Source organism: Athalia rosae, chromosome 2 (genome assembly GCF_917208135.1).
Source record: "Athalia rosae chromosome 2, iyAthRosa1.1, whole genome shotgun sequence".
In the NCBI taxonomy this organism is placed as follows: Eukaryota; Metazoa; Arthropoda; class Insecta; order Hymenoptera; family Athaliidae; genus Athalia; species Athalia rosae.
The window spans coordinates 5300881-5315283 of NC_064027.1; the positions used below are offsets into that span (position 1 = coordinate 5300881).

Sequence of the window (14403 nt, forward strand, 5' to 3'; positions counted from 1 at the left end):
CGTTTCCAAACCACCTTATATGAGGTAGCGTCCTCGGCTCGTTTCGGGATTTTTTTTTAAGTGGAACGATCGCCGTTAAGCCCTATTCAAACCACTGTTGTTGGGCCCCCCTCATGGGCCGGTCTGGTGGAATGGAACCTGTAGAAACATGAGTGATAGATAAAAGAAAGAAACAGATATTTTTTGAGACAGTAAAATATTCATTATAGACACAGAAATTGCATCTTAAATCACACAGGAATAAATTATGTGTTTGGCACAGATGAAAAGTAACGTACATGGTGTAAATGGACATTGAAACTTGTACAGGACACATAAAACACAAACATGAAAACATAAAACACAAACATCCACAAGACATGGTACCACATCAAACATGAAACATGAAATATGGACACACAAATAAATAAAATTCGTTATTATCAGTCATCTTATTACTAAACATCATGATCAAAGATACAAAACGCAATTGAGTAATTGAAAATTTTTGGTTTTGATGATATGGCTTCTGGAAAGAGAAGAAGCGTACGTCAATTATATAATAAAACTAGAAAACTGGAACATAGGAACATGTGATCAACCTATCATTATTGAATTACATGGAATTTCTGCAAATAAGAACCACAATTGTCGATAAATTCACAAAACATGAATCTTGAAACATATAAAAAAGTGATAAACACATCATTGATGAATCAGATTGGATTTCTGCAAAGAAAAAAAACAAGCAATGTTAACAAAAATGATTTTGGTTGCCAAAATGTACAGATCATGATCTGCGGTTAAAGACGTATTTTTTCCGTTCCTAGAAAAGAAATTTTGCATGTTACTCAAGTTTTTACTGGGGTTATAAGATCAACATTTCGATGAAGTGAGGACCAATCTGAAATTTCAAAATTTGAACATTAATATACAAGATATGCAGCGTGCTAATAGCTAGAACATAAAATGAATTGTGTTAGTAGCCAGAGACAGCCTGTGAATAATATCTGATGAGTAACAAAACTAAGGAGAATCCACAAGAGTCTGGAGAGATGTTCGGGAGTTTGAATTTCTGAAATCAGAAAACAAACTGCATATTAGTAGCCAGGGACAGCCTGTGAACAACAATTGATTAGTAACAAGACTGGAGAGAATCCGCAAGAATCCTGAGAGTTGTTCGGGAGTTTGAATTCCTGAAATCAAAAAGCAAACTGCATATTAGTAGCCAGGGACAGCCTGTGAACAACATCTGATTAGTAACGAGACTGAAGAGAATCCGCAAGAATCCTGAGAGTTGTTCGGGAGTTTGAATACCTGAAATCAGAAACCAAACTGCATATTAGTAGCCAGGGACAGCCTGTGAACAACATCTGATTAGCGATAAAACTAAAGATTAAACCCTATCATCTGTAAGAAAATTCAAATGAGCATTAATGCTGAAAATAAAAACTAATGATTAGGACCTGCAAGAAAGTTTATTAGTATTAACAGTAGGGAAATATTAATCTGAAAGGTAAAATTTGGATTAGTTTTTGTACAAATAATCCCGTGGAAGTCAAGTACCACGCACAAAAAGGTGCGATAGTACTTGGTTCCTTACAATGTTTCGGTTTTTGAGTTTAAAACGCATGAAGCGTTGCAATGCATGTTTTAAGCGCCAAGTCCGCGCGCATACGAGCAGCGGCGACGGAACTCGGGTTTTTATTTCACTCTAAATTCCTGAAAGAAAATCTCCAAAGACAAGTTTTTAGAGCGCCTTGCAAGATGGCAAGTCACGCTCGTTATTGTTTTAAAAATAACAAATAACATGGGATTCCTTGTCCGCGCGCTGTATACCCGCGCGAGCAGCGTCAGACTTGGAGTATTTCTGCTTATAAGAATCGAAGAAATGCAATTTTTAATCGCACTCTTCTATTCAAATTTGCAGAAGGGAAGGAGAGGAGAGAGGTTTACAAAGGATTTGTGGCGTGGCGGTCGGCGATCCTCTTCGACGCGAAGTCTTCGAGCTCAACGTCCACCTCACTTCCATGCACCACGGCTGGTACGGAGAGCAGGGCGGACGTATTTTGCCCATTCCAAGTGACCACAAATATTACAGGGAAGCAGAAACAATTAATTCAATTTGTGTGATTGGGTTTGTGAAGTATTGAAATAAGAATGATCTATCAGATCTCAGCAAAAAGATCTAAAAGACCATATGCACAGAATTATTAGAAAAATATCGAGCAAAAGATTGAAGAGAATTAGATAACGCAATTTGATAATCTCTACTCAATTGATCACTTGGAATTGCTGTGGAAAGAAAAGTTGCACTTCCGATTTCTTGCCTACCCATTTTGTTGAGCCCACATCCCACCCAACGGTTAAAACTATAATGCCTTGCACACTCGCACACACACACTCCACATCATGCGAAATGAAAACCCTTCGCGGTACATGAATTTACCTATACCTGCCTTTCACCTATATTTATCCAAGAAATGATTTTACTGACGAAAACCCCGATTCGTACTTGCGCCGGCGCACCCAGACATTCGCTTCACATTCGTTTTGCCATTTTTGGCAAATTACTCTGGAGAAAAAAAATATTTAAAAAATCATTTTCAAAGTGTACCAAAAACATTCCATCTCACTCATATCTCACATTCATTGCCGTGGTATCTCGTTCAAGAACTTACTGTGAACCTGTTGTGTGTATGGGAATCTAAAGGCTGCCCAGGCCCCGGCCGAAGCCGTAATTTATTTAAATTTTGTGAAAAGGTGTGTTTGTTATCACGCCGAAACTTAGAAAAACATTGATGATCTTTGAATGAATTTAGTAAATTTACTCTTGACAACTGAAATTATTCGATATATTGACGAATTCGATAAAATTGATTGAAAAATATCATTAAGCAAGAAAAAGTTAAGGGCTCAAAATTGTGTGTAAGGGAAGAAAATTTGATTAGACATCCTGTTATAGTTCTAGTGAATTTACTTATCGGTACCTAAAGACGGGTTGCAATTTTTTTCAAAATGAGTTAAATGATTCGAAATCTCAAGCAAGCAAATAGGTAAAAGATATAGAAATCAAATTCGAAATTGGTTCAGCTGATGGCTGACCATTAAATTGAGACTACATGACTTTTAACTTTTCGCGAAAGCTATCCAATTCAATTCCTGATGTACCTGAAAAAGCTGAACCTATGGGCAAGGACCATCATTCGTACGACAAAATTTTTATGACCGATCAGTGATCGACGCAAACGAAATCGATCACCGAAAATTATATAAAAATCGGAAAACGCGTGAGTCGATTGAACGACGGTCTTGACCGTTGCCTATGAGCTGCACACTCTTGCACTTAAATTTATCAAAGATGTGATTGTGATTCATTTGAATAGTTCAGACTTGAACTAATGATTGACTGATTGCTCGAATAACTGATTGATTGATTAATAAACTAACTGACTGACGGACTGACTGAATCATTCATTGATTTTTTCACTGATTGATTCTAAGGAAGAGTTTTTTTATATTTGACGTTACAGGGTGCAGGTGCGCTATGCTCAACAACAACCAACCCTACAATTACCTGACCTAATAATATTGAAATTCAGGGTACCGCCACGCCATGTAACAAAAAGGGATGGAACTTGGGAAATAAAAGAATACAACGACCTGATGCCAGCGTTCACCATCGCGTGAGCTGGCAAAGAAGTCGAGGAACTTTGACTGCGCTCACCATCGTTGCCAGTACCAACACCGGACCCGAGCCGGTTCCCAGGTCTCGGGGGTCTTGGATTTTACCCGGACGTCTCTGCCTCCCTGATGGCTACAGCTGTGTAGTTGGTTGAACCGCTGTAGGTTGAATGTAGTAAGTGTGGTGCGATGAGAATTCGATGGAATACTCCCACGAAGAATGATGCTGTAAGAATTCAAGGACAAAATCATGAAGAACGAGAAGTAAAGATTTGTGAATTGAATGAAATGAATGGTGGTGAAAAATTATAATTACAGAGATGTTGCACTTCGTATCGATAGTCGATGATCAAACGGGCGAGGAGACTGCATTGTATGCAGGAATACCATCTGTAACAGAGAATTTTAACATTGTTAATATAGCAGATTCCAAATATACAGATGATATCAATCGAGGGATTCAGAGATAATAAGCCGGAAGACACTGAAATTCTGGACTCACCAATTTCTTTCCTGATTCTAGTTCCCAGGTCTTGGATGTTACCCGGATGTGAACAGGATGGATCTTTCCTGAGCCTGGTGAACAGGGAGTAGTTTTGGGATATATTTGCTGATATTGTACATTCGAAAAGCATTGGTTGCTCGGATTCGTATACGCAATCGCAGTGTTGGAGGACCTGAGCTCTGTAATGCGTAATAATACAAGAATAAGTATTGCACCTCTAAATCAAATAGAAATCAGTACATCAATCGTACTGTAACGAGATCGTATTTATGACAAAATCACACCTCGGCATCCTAATTGCTGAGCAAGTGCTCAAATAATAAAAGTTTCGCCCTTACTTGATCACTAATACGCACTAAACCCAGAATGAAGGTGAATAATTGTATCAGAGACGCTAACAAATGAGAAAACCAACGGTCAGAAACAAAAGAATGTCTATCCCGAATCAAAATATTAAGACGCTATAATTCACTTCCTATGGAGCGGTTCGAACGCGGGATCCAATAAACGAGTCGAATCGAAGGCACCCTGGAGCGCCATGCAGCTCGAAGTTCCGGTGTGGAAAAATACAAAAAAGTTGATAAAATCACAGCTCACCATCGTATGTAGTAGGAAAAGCGGAGATCCGATATGTATGCAACGATTATCGCGAGTCCTCAAATCTGATATTATAATGTGTAACCAAATGATCAAATGAGAATTGAGTTTCTTTGAGCGAGGTAGAAGATTCGAAGTACAACGAGGTATTGTAATGGCGTCGCTGCGCAATGGCTCCGCTTAGCTCTAAGTATATAAGTCGGATGATATCGGGCCAATCAGAGGCCGCGTAGGGATGCGCGCTGGTTCGAGGCTAGCTCCAACGTTTCCACGAACTGATTTGTTGTATAACCACATTTAATTTGTTAAATCAAGCCGCGTTAAACCGAGATCGGATACGATTCTTTGATTAATTTTTGCAAATTCTAGAATTCGACATTATAACGGGGAAACAGGGATGGTTAAATGAGCAATAACTTACTTGGAGACGAAGTAGAGGATTCGAAGCTCGACGAGATAATGGCGCTGCTGCGCAAACGTTTGTTAATATGACCAAGTAGTACATACATCGGATGATGCCGGGCCAATCAGAGGCCGCGTGGGGTACGCGCTGGTTCGGGGCTTTCCCCAACGATTCCACTAACTGATTCAATATTTCGCTATGTTTGATTCGTTCAATCAATCAGCGTTATCCATAGATGAGGTATTATCTATTAATTATTCTCACAAGTTTTAGAATCCTATGGTACAACTCATCGTTGAATGAGCAACGAGTTTCTTGAAGACGAAGTGGACGAACCGAAGTTCGAAGAGTTAATGGCGCCGCTATAAGGGCGCCAACGCTCGGTATATATATAATGTAGCCAATAGGGGTCGCGTAGGGGCGCGATAGACGGAGTTTGTTTGTGCGGTTTGAACTTGTTTAACTACGTAATACGGTCGAGTTTTCCACGAATCGGAGGACTTTTGAACGTTACAAGACAAACCCATTGCTCGAAATGATAGTCGAATAAATACATATTGAATTATAATAGATGCTGCATTCATCGTACTGCTAATGATATGACTTATTGTTAATCCGTTCTTAGATTCAGTCAAGGAATTTTCTAGTGTTTCCTCATAATCATACAACATGTGCTTATCAAGATTTTGGATGCTCAAATTATGCCCAAATGAAAAATTTACGATTGATTGCGTTCATTGATGATTACTTTTCATAATAAATTTGTATCAGAACGACGGTACGTTTCAAAAAAAAAACCAACAGAGGCTCTAAAATTTATTCGCACGAATCTCTAGATATGAATGAAAGCCAGGAAATAACCTCCATTTGTAGGTCTACTTAGCCCTTAGAGCATATAATAGCCACTTATTCATCCAGATTACAATAATTTCTTTTTCAATCGTTTGATAGTCGTGATTGATGGATCGATGCGGAGGTTAGACGGAATTTCCTTAATTAAGGAATGATTAAAACAATTTTTGCTTGGGAATTTTTATTGATGGCTGCTAAATGATAAAAAAATTGCTCACTCACATTAAGTAGAAATCATTGTAGAAACGTTGCGAAAAGTATAGTAACTCAATGCCAAAATAACCAAAGAAAGATGTATAAGCTACCTCCGTAGCAATAGAGCAGGCCAGGTTTCGAAAATCCCACGAGATGAGTTGACGCTTACATTTGTCGCCGCATTTTATCCAGGGGGCAGTTTTGTCGTTGAAATCGCACCTTTAGGCGCGAATCCGTTGTCATTTGCGTATTTGCGTGCTGGTGTTTGATATCGCCGTGAACGGCCGTTATATTGCGTCCTCGCCCGATTACGAGAGTTCTTTTACCTGTTGTTTATCATTTAAAACACGTACCTGTAAAAATTCTACGGGAGATTCAGATCCTGCCAAATTAGACTTGGCGCTGGTCGCGTGGAGTGTGCAAGGAAATCCGAGGCTTGAAGATTGGTTACGTTAGAATCAACGAATTCTGAATTCGTTGGTTAGAGCGTTAGTTTGGCGCTCAAACCTGAATCACAACAAATAATCTTCTGAACTACAGGAGTTTTATTAAAATCCTGATTTGGCAATATGTTAACGGGTGGCGGTCCCTCATCTGTGACTGCAGAAGCATTCAGCACTCCACGACGAGCCCAAAAACGTCTTTTTGTTGCGGCTCATTCATCGAGCAAGCGAAATTTATTTCGCGATGACCGGAGGTCTAGTCCAGCTGGGGGAGTGTCTGGAGATGAATCGGATCTAGGGCCGATGTCGCCATTAGCATTAAGCGATGCAACTCCTAGCAGCTCTACAAACTCACCACGTCGCACATTTGACTCGCCGTTGGCTGCCTTTGTCCCTGAGGCACTTTCGGTAAGTGGCTTGTCAGATTCAAATGTTTATGAAAGAATCTCACACCACGATCTCGAGGAAAATTTGAATGTGGTGCCAACTGCACCATTCACTGTTCTGAAAATGTCGACTAGATCTGCGATTTATTCTCAGCGCCGAAGAGCATGTCAGGCCGCCCCAGTTGTTCCAATTTCAACACCGGTGCTACCTGTAGCCTCTGGAGAAAAAACAATACCATTGGACGAAAGTGTGCATTGGAAATCGGGTATAACTGACACACCAAAAAGGAGTTTTGGTAGAGAAGTTCAGAATGAACCAGCTTTTAATTCTGAAATTAAAGCAGAAACGCCACAGAAGGAAGATAGTCCTGTGAAGAAGCTGATAACCCCATTAGGTTCTGTTACTAAAGAAGCTGCACTTCCTCGTTTACATCACAGAAAATTTTCAAACAGTATTGTGGCTGATGGAAATTCTTCACCAATAGATGACAAAGAGAATAGATCTAAGAGAATAGCAAGCGACGACATTGCTCCAGCTTCTGTGAAGCTATTCAAATCAGATGAGTGCAGTTCTGTGCCTAGGGCAAGAGCAGCCTTATTTCAAGAGAAAAAGGAAGAGTTTAAGCTAAGCACCAAATCGTTCTATAGCTCACCACCAACAAATCTCCCTGTGAGAGGATCCTCTGTGAGCATTGACAGGAATGAGGTACGCCGTGGACAAAAGAGACGTAGCTTACCTGCCAAGAGCAATCATGGACGATCCTCCAAGAGGCACAGATATGGTGAAATCAATGCTGGAATTGGGCATTGCATTAGAAAGCCAAGACCTAAAAAACATGTATCAAGAGTAGAAGCCTCGAAAAAAAGAAATAAGATCAACAACTCTAGCCCAACCTTAGTTGAGATGCAAGACGACACTATTGATGCAGGTCTTGCAAATATCTTTTCAACTATTCACCAGCCTGAGCTTGAAAAAAATGCTGATATTCTTGCTCCGGCAATAGAGCAGGCTACATCTCCATATGTTGATCCAAGAAGAAAGTTCTTCAAAACTAACAGGACATTGGTCAATAATTCTCTGGCCACTGTAACTGTTAACAATATGATAAAATTGCAGGTTTCACATGGGAAACTCAAGCTGAAACCTCGTCAATCAACGGCGTGCAAAAATATCCTTGCCAAATCCAAAGATGTCAATATAGTACTTGATGCTAGTGATTTAACGGTTGATGATCCTAAATTTGTAGTTCCTACAAATGAGAAAAGTGTAACTGATATTCTAAAAATATTAGAAAATGATTGGGCAGACGATGAATATGACTCGATGGAATCATTAACAGTTGAACACAGACAACCACTATCGCCATTGAAACCATCAATGATTCAAAATGATATTACCATGTCTCCTGCTAGCGAGCTCATTAATATGACATCGGTAATGAATATAAAGGATGGTATTGCTCCCAATTTTGAAGCTCAGAGTGTTGCCAACAATGCCAATCAAAACAAAGAGACCAGATTCTATCCTTTGTTCAGTAAGGACTTTGCTGGAAGTGGAGCAATCAGGTGAGTGGATAAACTTACATTAAGTGAAACAGGCACCTCATTAATCATGTCCGCTTCAATTTAATTTTTTCAATTTTCTCCAATCCAGGGATAGCCCAAAAAAGATTAATCACGGCAGAAAGAGAACTATGGGTTGGCAATTAGCAGCAAAAACTGCTTATAAAGATGATAAACAATACCAACTGGATGTGGGTCAAAAACGGTTCGGCGCCACTCAATGTCCTCAGTGTGGAGTCGTTTACCAGCTGGGAGATCCAGACGACGAGAGCTCTCATCGCAATTATCATGATAATTGGAAGATTCTGAAATTTCCCGTGAGTTTTAACAGAAGTTTGTGTCTCTTCGCACAGTACAAAAAAGCTAGACGTTACCCACAGCTGAAAACATTAATACACTCAACCATTTTAGGGGTGGAAACGCGAACGTGTTGTGAGCACAGATCCATATACATCCAGCAGAATAATCTTGGTCGAATCTGGAGATTCCAAAAATTACTGGAAAAAAGTTTCGGAAATTCTGGCATTCGTCGACAGAGATTTGGGACTTGCAGAGACGAAACTGTCAGACTATCAAAAAGACAAGGTAACATACAAAGATGATAATCACTTCCAACGTATGCAATTCATCACTTTGTTTTTGTAGATCTACCTTTACATCCGGAATAGAGAAGTTATCGGTGTACTAGCCGCAGAATATATCACAGCTGCATACAGCATGATACCAGACCTATCAGATATTGATTGCTGTAGTTCAGAAAGTTCTGCCGTTAAATGTGGCGTCAAAGTTCTGTGGACAAGCATGACATACCGTAAACAGGGTATCGCCACAAAATTGATGGACACTTTAAGGTTTGTTTGCTGATAATTGTCACATCAACTGGTGTTGGTAGCTGGTTTCATTTTCTTCGATTTGTAATCTTACACTGTTCATTCTTTTGCAGAGGGAACTTTTACTTAGGATACATACTATCTATTGATGACATTGCTTTCTCAATACCAACACCCGAAGGTAAAGCTTTTGCCGAAAAGTACACCAAAACACGGAGTTACAAAGTGTACAATTAAATCCTCGGCGTTATTTTTTATATACCAATGTACATTGTATCTTTATGTTTACGCGTGTATTTACATCACAGAACCAGAGCTTAAATTATTCGAATGTCTGTCCTGGCGCATTAACCCTGTGTTACTTTAAATTCTGTAATCAGCTGGATGCGCCTGAAACAATAAAGTTCATTATTGAAAGACTGATTCGAATATTTGTGTGTAACCCAAGAATACAATATTTTTTCAGGTGAAATTAGGAAAATTTTGAAGAAAAAAATTTACGTTGTTCGAGGCATATTTATTACTGATTAAACGTACAAATTAACTTGTATACTTGGTCAAATGCCGCTTGACTAATCTTATTATATGTTTTTAGATTTTTAACAGTATTTGTCATTTCTGACTGGTGTACAGGTACTCAATATGTTACGCCAAATACACTTTTCATTAGAACACGAGGATCCTCACTAATACGTTTATGAATATAAACTGACAATCTGGAGATTTAATACCTTGCATTCATCACAGCACTTTCATTCAGTACTTATGTTTTAGTTAACAATAAAATATTTTCGTATACAAAGTCAACTGAGGATAGAACTATGCCTAGCTATTATACCTAGACCCCGCGGCTCTCCAATAAGGCCATGAGATGAAAAACGATCAATGAATAAAACTAAAATGAATAAAACCCTGATAACGTAACTAATATATATTCTTATACTACCCTGATTCAACAACGGTTAGAAAAATAGGCAGTAAGAAACTTACGTGCTAATACTGTTTCTAAGGAACATTTTTTCTTTATCGAGATATCTTATCCACCTATTGAAATGAAAAAAATAAAAAATTCTTACGTTACATATGTACGTCTTTCTAACCATATATTCACGCTCTTAATTTATATCAATACTATTGTGGATGCATCAGTCTTTGGTATATCGGCCACCAATAAAATGGGGACATGATATCTCTACCAACCACCTGAGCGACCTCTGCCACGTCGGCCACCGCCACCTCCATAGCTTCCACCATAGCCGCTTCCACCGTAGCTACTGCCACCGCCGCCGCCATATCTACGACCGCCCCCATCTCTGTCTCCACCACGATAACCGCCGCCACCACCACCTGCGTCTAGGCGTTCTCGTTCTTTATCCTGCACCTTTCTTTGCTTCCATGCGGAGTATCGCTCAGCCATTCGATGCACTTCTTCGGGCACGGCCTGTATAGTTAAATGAAGTGGAGTTATATTAGAAAAGAACTGATTCTCTTTACTATACATGCGAACAGTTCTAAGAGTATGAGCCTTCAAGGATTCGGATACCAACTTATATCTATCATTTCGTTGTTGAAATATCCTAGTTTCAAGTATTTGGGCGTATGTTCGACTTATTCGGAATGGGGAAAAGCGCAAATTTCTTTATTACCTGATTAGCTTCTTCGAGTATCCGGATTAGCTCTTTGGCATGGGACCAGTCACTTCTAGTCATTAAACTGATACTCTCTCCTGATCGACCAGCACGTCCCGTTCGGCCGACTCTATGCACGTATTCTTCAATATCCCGCGGAAAATCGTAGTTATACACGTGCCTACAAAATTACGAAGTATGTTATACATTCGTGAATCAAGGCCCTAGCTTTGTCCTTAGGAACTATCTAGGGAGAAAGGGCTATAAATTCGTATGTCTCACGTAATATCTTCGATGTCTATTCCTCTGCTGGCAACGTCTGTGGCGATGAGAATCCGAACTTCACCTGATTTTATGTCTTCGAGTGCTTGTTCTCTATCGCACTGCTCCCGTCCACCATGAATACTTTGACAGCTGATGCCCTTTAGCGCCAAGTCACTGGCCAAATCATCCACTCGTGACTTTTTGCCAACAAACACTATAACTTTGTCGTCGGGACCCATGTTGTTGAAGAACTCAAATAACTATTGCAAAATTAAGAAATTGAAATTCATGTGTTTTGTTTTAAGTACCGTTATCTACTCACCATTTCGTTTTTTTCAGAGTCATCTACAACGAGAATTGTCTGCATTACGGAATGTACAGCAGCCAAATCTAAGGAGCCTACGTAAACTTGTAGAGGGTCTTTCATGTACGATTGTGCCAAGCGCCGAACCCCAGGTGGCCAAGTTGCACTGTCACAGATATGAATACAATGTAATTAACGCGCTTTAGCGCTAATAATTGTAATAAAAAATATGGCGATGGCATTACCTCGTCATAACAGTTTGGCGATCAGGCCTGATATCTAATAGAGTTTTTCTGATTTGTGGTTCGAAACCCATATCCAGCATGCGATCTGCCTCATCAAGGACAAGATAAGTGATAGTTGTGACATCCACAATACCGGCTTGGACAAGGTCGTTCAACCTTCCAGGCGTAGCAATTACTATCTCAACTCCGCGGGAAACTATGTCGACTTGTTCTTTGCGGCTACCACCTCCGTACAAGCACACCCTGTAATTAGATAATACGGTAATCGTTTACTTGAAATTGACCAAACTAATTGAGGTGGAGATTCAAGAGAGGTGAATCGAATTAATCTAATAATGAATAATCTAGTAATGAATAGATTTCAAGTTGCATCGTTAGAAAATCAATACTCACGCTTTGATTCCGCGATAAGAGTACTTTGCAACTTCCTGTTCAATCTGAAGAGCCAACTCTCTTGTTGGTGCCATAACGAGTACGTTTGGTCCACCGCGCTCAGATCGCGGAATGGGTTGACCTTCTATATGTATTAAAGCAGGCAAGAGAAATGCCAGGGTTTTTCCTACGAACAAATACAAAATTCAACATACTCATGGCATGTATATGAGTAAGAAATGAACGTGTTAACAATTTAGACATGAGAAAATTTACCTGTTCCAGTCTGTGCTATCCCAATGAGGTCCTTGCCGGAAAGGAGGATGGGCCAGGCTTGGCACTGAATGGGACTGGGAGTAGCAAATCCCTGCTTTAGGATTTCTTCCATAATTTCAGGGTAGTCCTAAAAGATTGCCAATTGTTGAAATTTTTTATTCCAGCGGAAAGTATAAATGAAATATGAAAATATTTGGAAAGAACCCACATTCTAATTCGGCAAATTTTGCATTTCTGTTTAATTGATGTCATCTATGAAAGCTAATACCAACCTTGAATGCTTGATCGAAAGTTTGAACAGGATTTGGTATCTCTGGATTACTGAATTTTTCATCATTTTCTGCTGCCTCTTCAAAAATGCAAACCATAATGTCGTTGTTTTTCTTTCTGAACTGAGCTACTTGATCTTTTGGCATGTTAGCCACAACTGGATCTTCATGGTAAAAGTTCTTGATAAGCTTGGGACATTTTGCCCATCTTTCCAGCTGACATTTCGCCTAATAGTACAAAACAAGAGACTCGATAATCAGAGAAACGTGATGGTTTGGTCGGACCCATCACTAGGCAAGAACGACAATTAGAACTCCAATCCCATTATGACCAACGCTGAACTCAACAGTTTCGGTCAATATAAGTTTTTTGTGCGTTGAAGTGATTCATGTACTGTTACAGGTAATTATTTGGTCAAATCTACATACATATTCCTCATTGGCTTTAGTCCAGTCAAAGTTTGTAAAGTCCATTTCTGGTTCAGCATCAACATTTTCTTTCTGTTGTGGTGGTGGCGGTGGCGGTTTTTCTGTTAATAGTTCATCGATCAATTCCTTGGCCTTTTGCTGCGCTTCTTCAGAACCAACCAAAGTTACCGTCGTACTCATACTATCTTCGGGCTTACCAACCTGTTATTAATTCAAAGGAGAGGTGATCGATGAAAACATCAAAGAAAATTGCGCATTTGAAATAATATGGACACTTACGTTAATTCTAGCACCACTTTGCTCCTGCAACTCTTTAATTTTGCAGCCTCCTCTGCCGATAAGCTTGCCAACCTTGCTTGAATCTATTAATATTTCCAGCCCATTAGACGAGGAGTCGTTTCTATTATTCCTCTCCGAACGCTGGCCACGATCCCTCCCTCCGTTTCCTCTTCCTCTTTGAGATTCACCATTACTTCTCCAATTTCCATTAGCTGTATTAAGATCACGGTTCAACAATAAAGAGTGATTAACATTTTATTCGTGGCTATTAACCAGGAATATAAGATTTAATTTTCAGAGCAAACTCAAGCTGAACTCATAGCTTGTTCTTACCAGATCTGTGATCAGACTGTCCTCGGTCACCATATCCTGACCTGGATCCACGACCACCACGAACATAATTCTGAGTCTGTATTTCTTGATAATTATTCGAAGTGTCTTCGTCGCTATTCCATTCGTCAAGATCACTGTGAATTGGGATAGAAATAAGACCCTTCCGCCATTTAGCAGCGCATTTTACAGATTCATGAATATTACAACGAATCATTATAATGATACTTACGCCATTTTACGGATCAAATTCAATTAAGCTTCTTTCTTTTCACTAATTTCGCGTGCCGGGAAAACGAAGAAAATCCAACTACAGACCAACACCAAAAACCACGTGCCAGGCTTCGAGGGGCGAATGGAAATGAACGTAGTCGTTGATATATCGGAGACCAGTATCTTGCCGCTTTTCTCGCCTGAAACTCTCGAACAACCTGTATGTACGCAAGTTCAGATCTCATCTGAAACATTGCGAATATGCATGCGCGAGCGAAATGCAAGGAATGGAAGATGCGCCGCGCCAGCGAGTTCGCGGTACCAAACTGCGTGTACCGAGCTGTCAAGTAATAGCGC

The 14403-nt window shown here is 39.8% G+C and overlaps 3 protein-coding genes across 5 annotated transcripts; 1 reads left to right on the forward strand and 2 right to left on the reverse strand.

Moving 5' to 3' along the window:
• Window positions 1-548: 548 nt before the first annotated feature.
• Window positions 549-4882, reverse strand: LOC125500018. Of its 2 annotated transcripts, XR_007277192.1 has the most exons (3): window positions 4166-4882; window positions 3980-4053; window positions 549-3889 (listed from the first exon to the last, which is right to left on the reverse strand). XR_007277192.1 is itself a non-coding variant. In XM_048651031.1 (2 exons), the coding sequence occupies exons 1-2, from the start codon at window positions 4296-4298 to the stop codon at window positions 3768-3770; spliced, it is 441 nt and encodes a 146-aa protein (XP_048506988.1). In that variant the 5' UTR covers window positions 4299-4882; the 3' UTR covers window positions 549-3767. The 2 variants fall into 2 exon arrangements, 1 of the variants encoding a protein (XP_048506988.1); XM_048651031.1 differs by having other exon boundaries at window positions 3980-4882.
• A 1556-nt stretch (window positions 4883-6438) lies between these two features.
• On the forward strand, window positions 6439-9858 carry LOC105684559 (N-acetyltransferase eco). 2 transcript variants are annotated; one of them, XM_020851523.2, is made up of 6 exons: window positions 6439-7066; window positions 7199-8610; window positions 8699-8924; window positions 9019-9192; window positions 9253-9458; window positions 9551-9858. In XM_020851523.2, the coding sequence occupies exons 1-6, from the start codon at window positions 6785-6787 to the stop codon at window positions 9672-9674; spliced, it is 2424 nt and encodes an 807-aa protein (XP_020707182.2). In that variant the 5' UTR covers window positions 6439-6784; the 3' UTR covers window positions 9675-9858. The 2 variants fall into 2 exon arrangements, with proteins under 2 accessions (XP_020707182.2, XP_012253434.2); XM_012398011.3 differs by having other exon boundaries at window positions 6439-8610.
• Window positions 9859-9933: 75 nt separating this feature from the next.
• LOC105684570 (probable ATP-dependent RNA helicase DDX43) lies at window positions 9934-14347 on the reverse strand. The gene is made up of 12 exons (XM_012398026.3): window positions 14066-14347; window positions 13837-13970; window positions 13504-13715; window positions 13225-13425; window positions 12799-13023; window positions 12527-12653; window positions 12272-12437; window positions 11879-12121; window positions 11652-11799; window positions 11348-11589; window positions 11084-11246; window positions 9934-10878 (listed from the first exon to the last, which is right to left on the reverse strand). The coding sequence occupies exons 1-12, from the start codon at window positions 14068-14070 to the stop codon at window positions 10630-10632; spliced, it is 2115 nt and encodes a 704-aa protein (XP_012253449.2). The 5' UTR covers window positions 14071-14347; the 3' UTR covers window positions 9934-10629.
• Window positions 14348-14403: the final 56 nt, after the last annotated feature.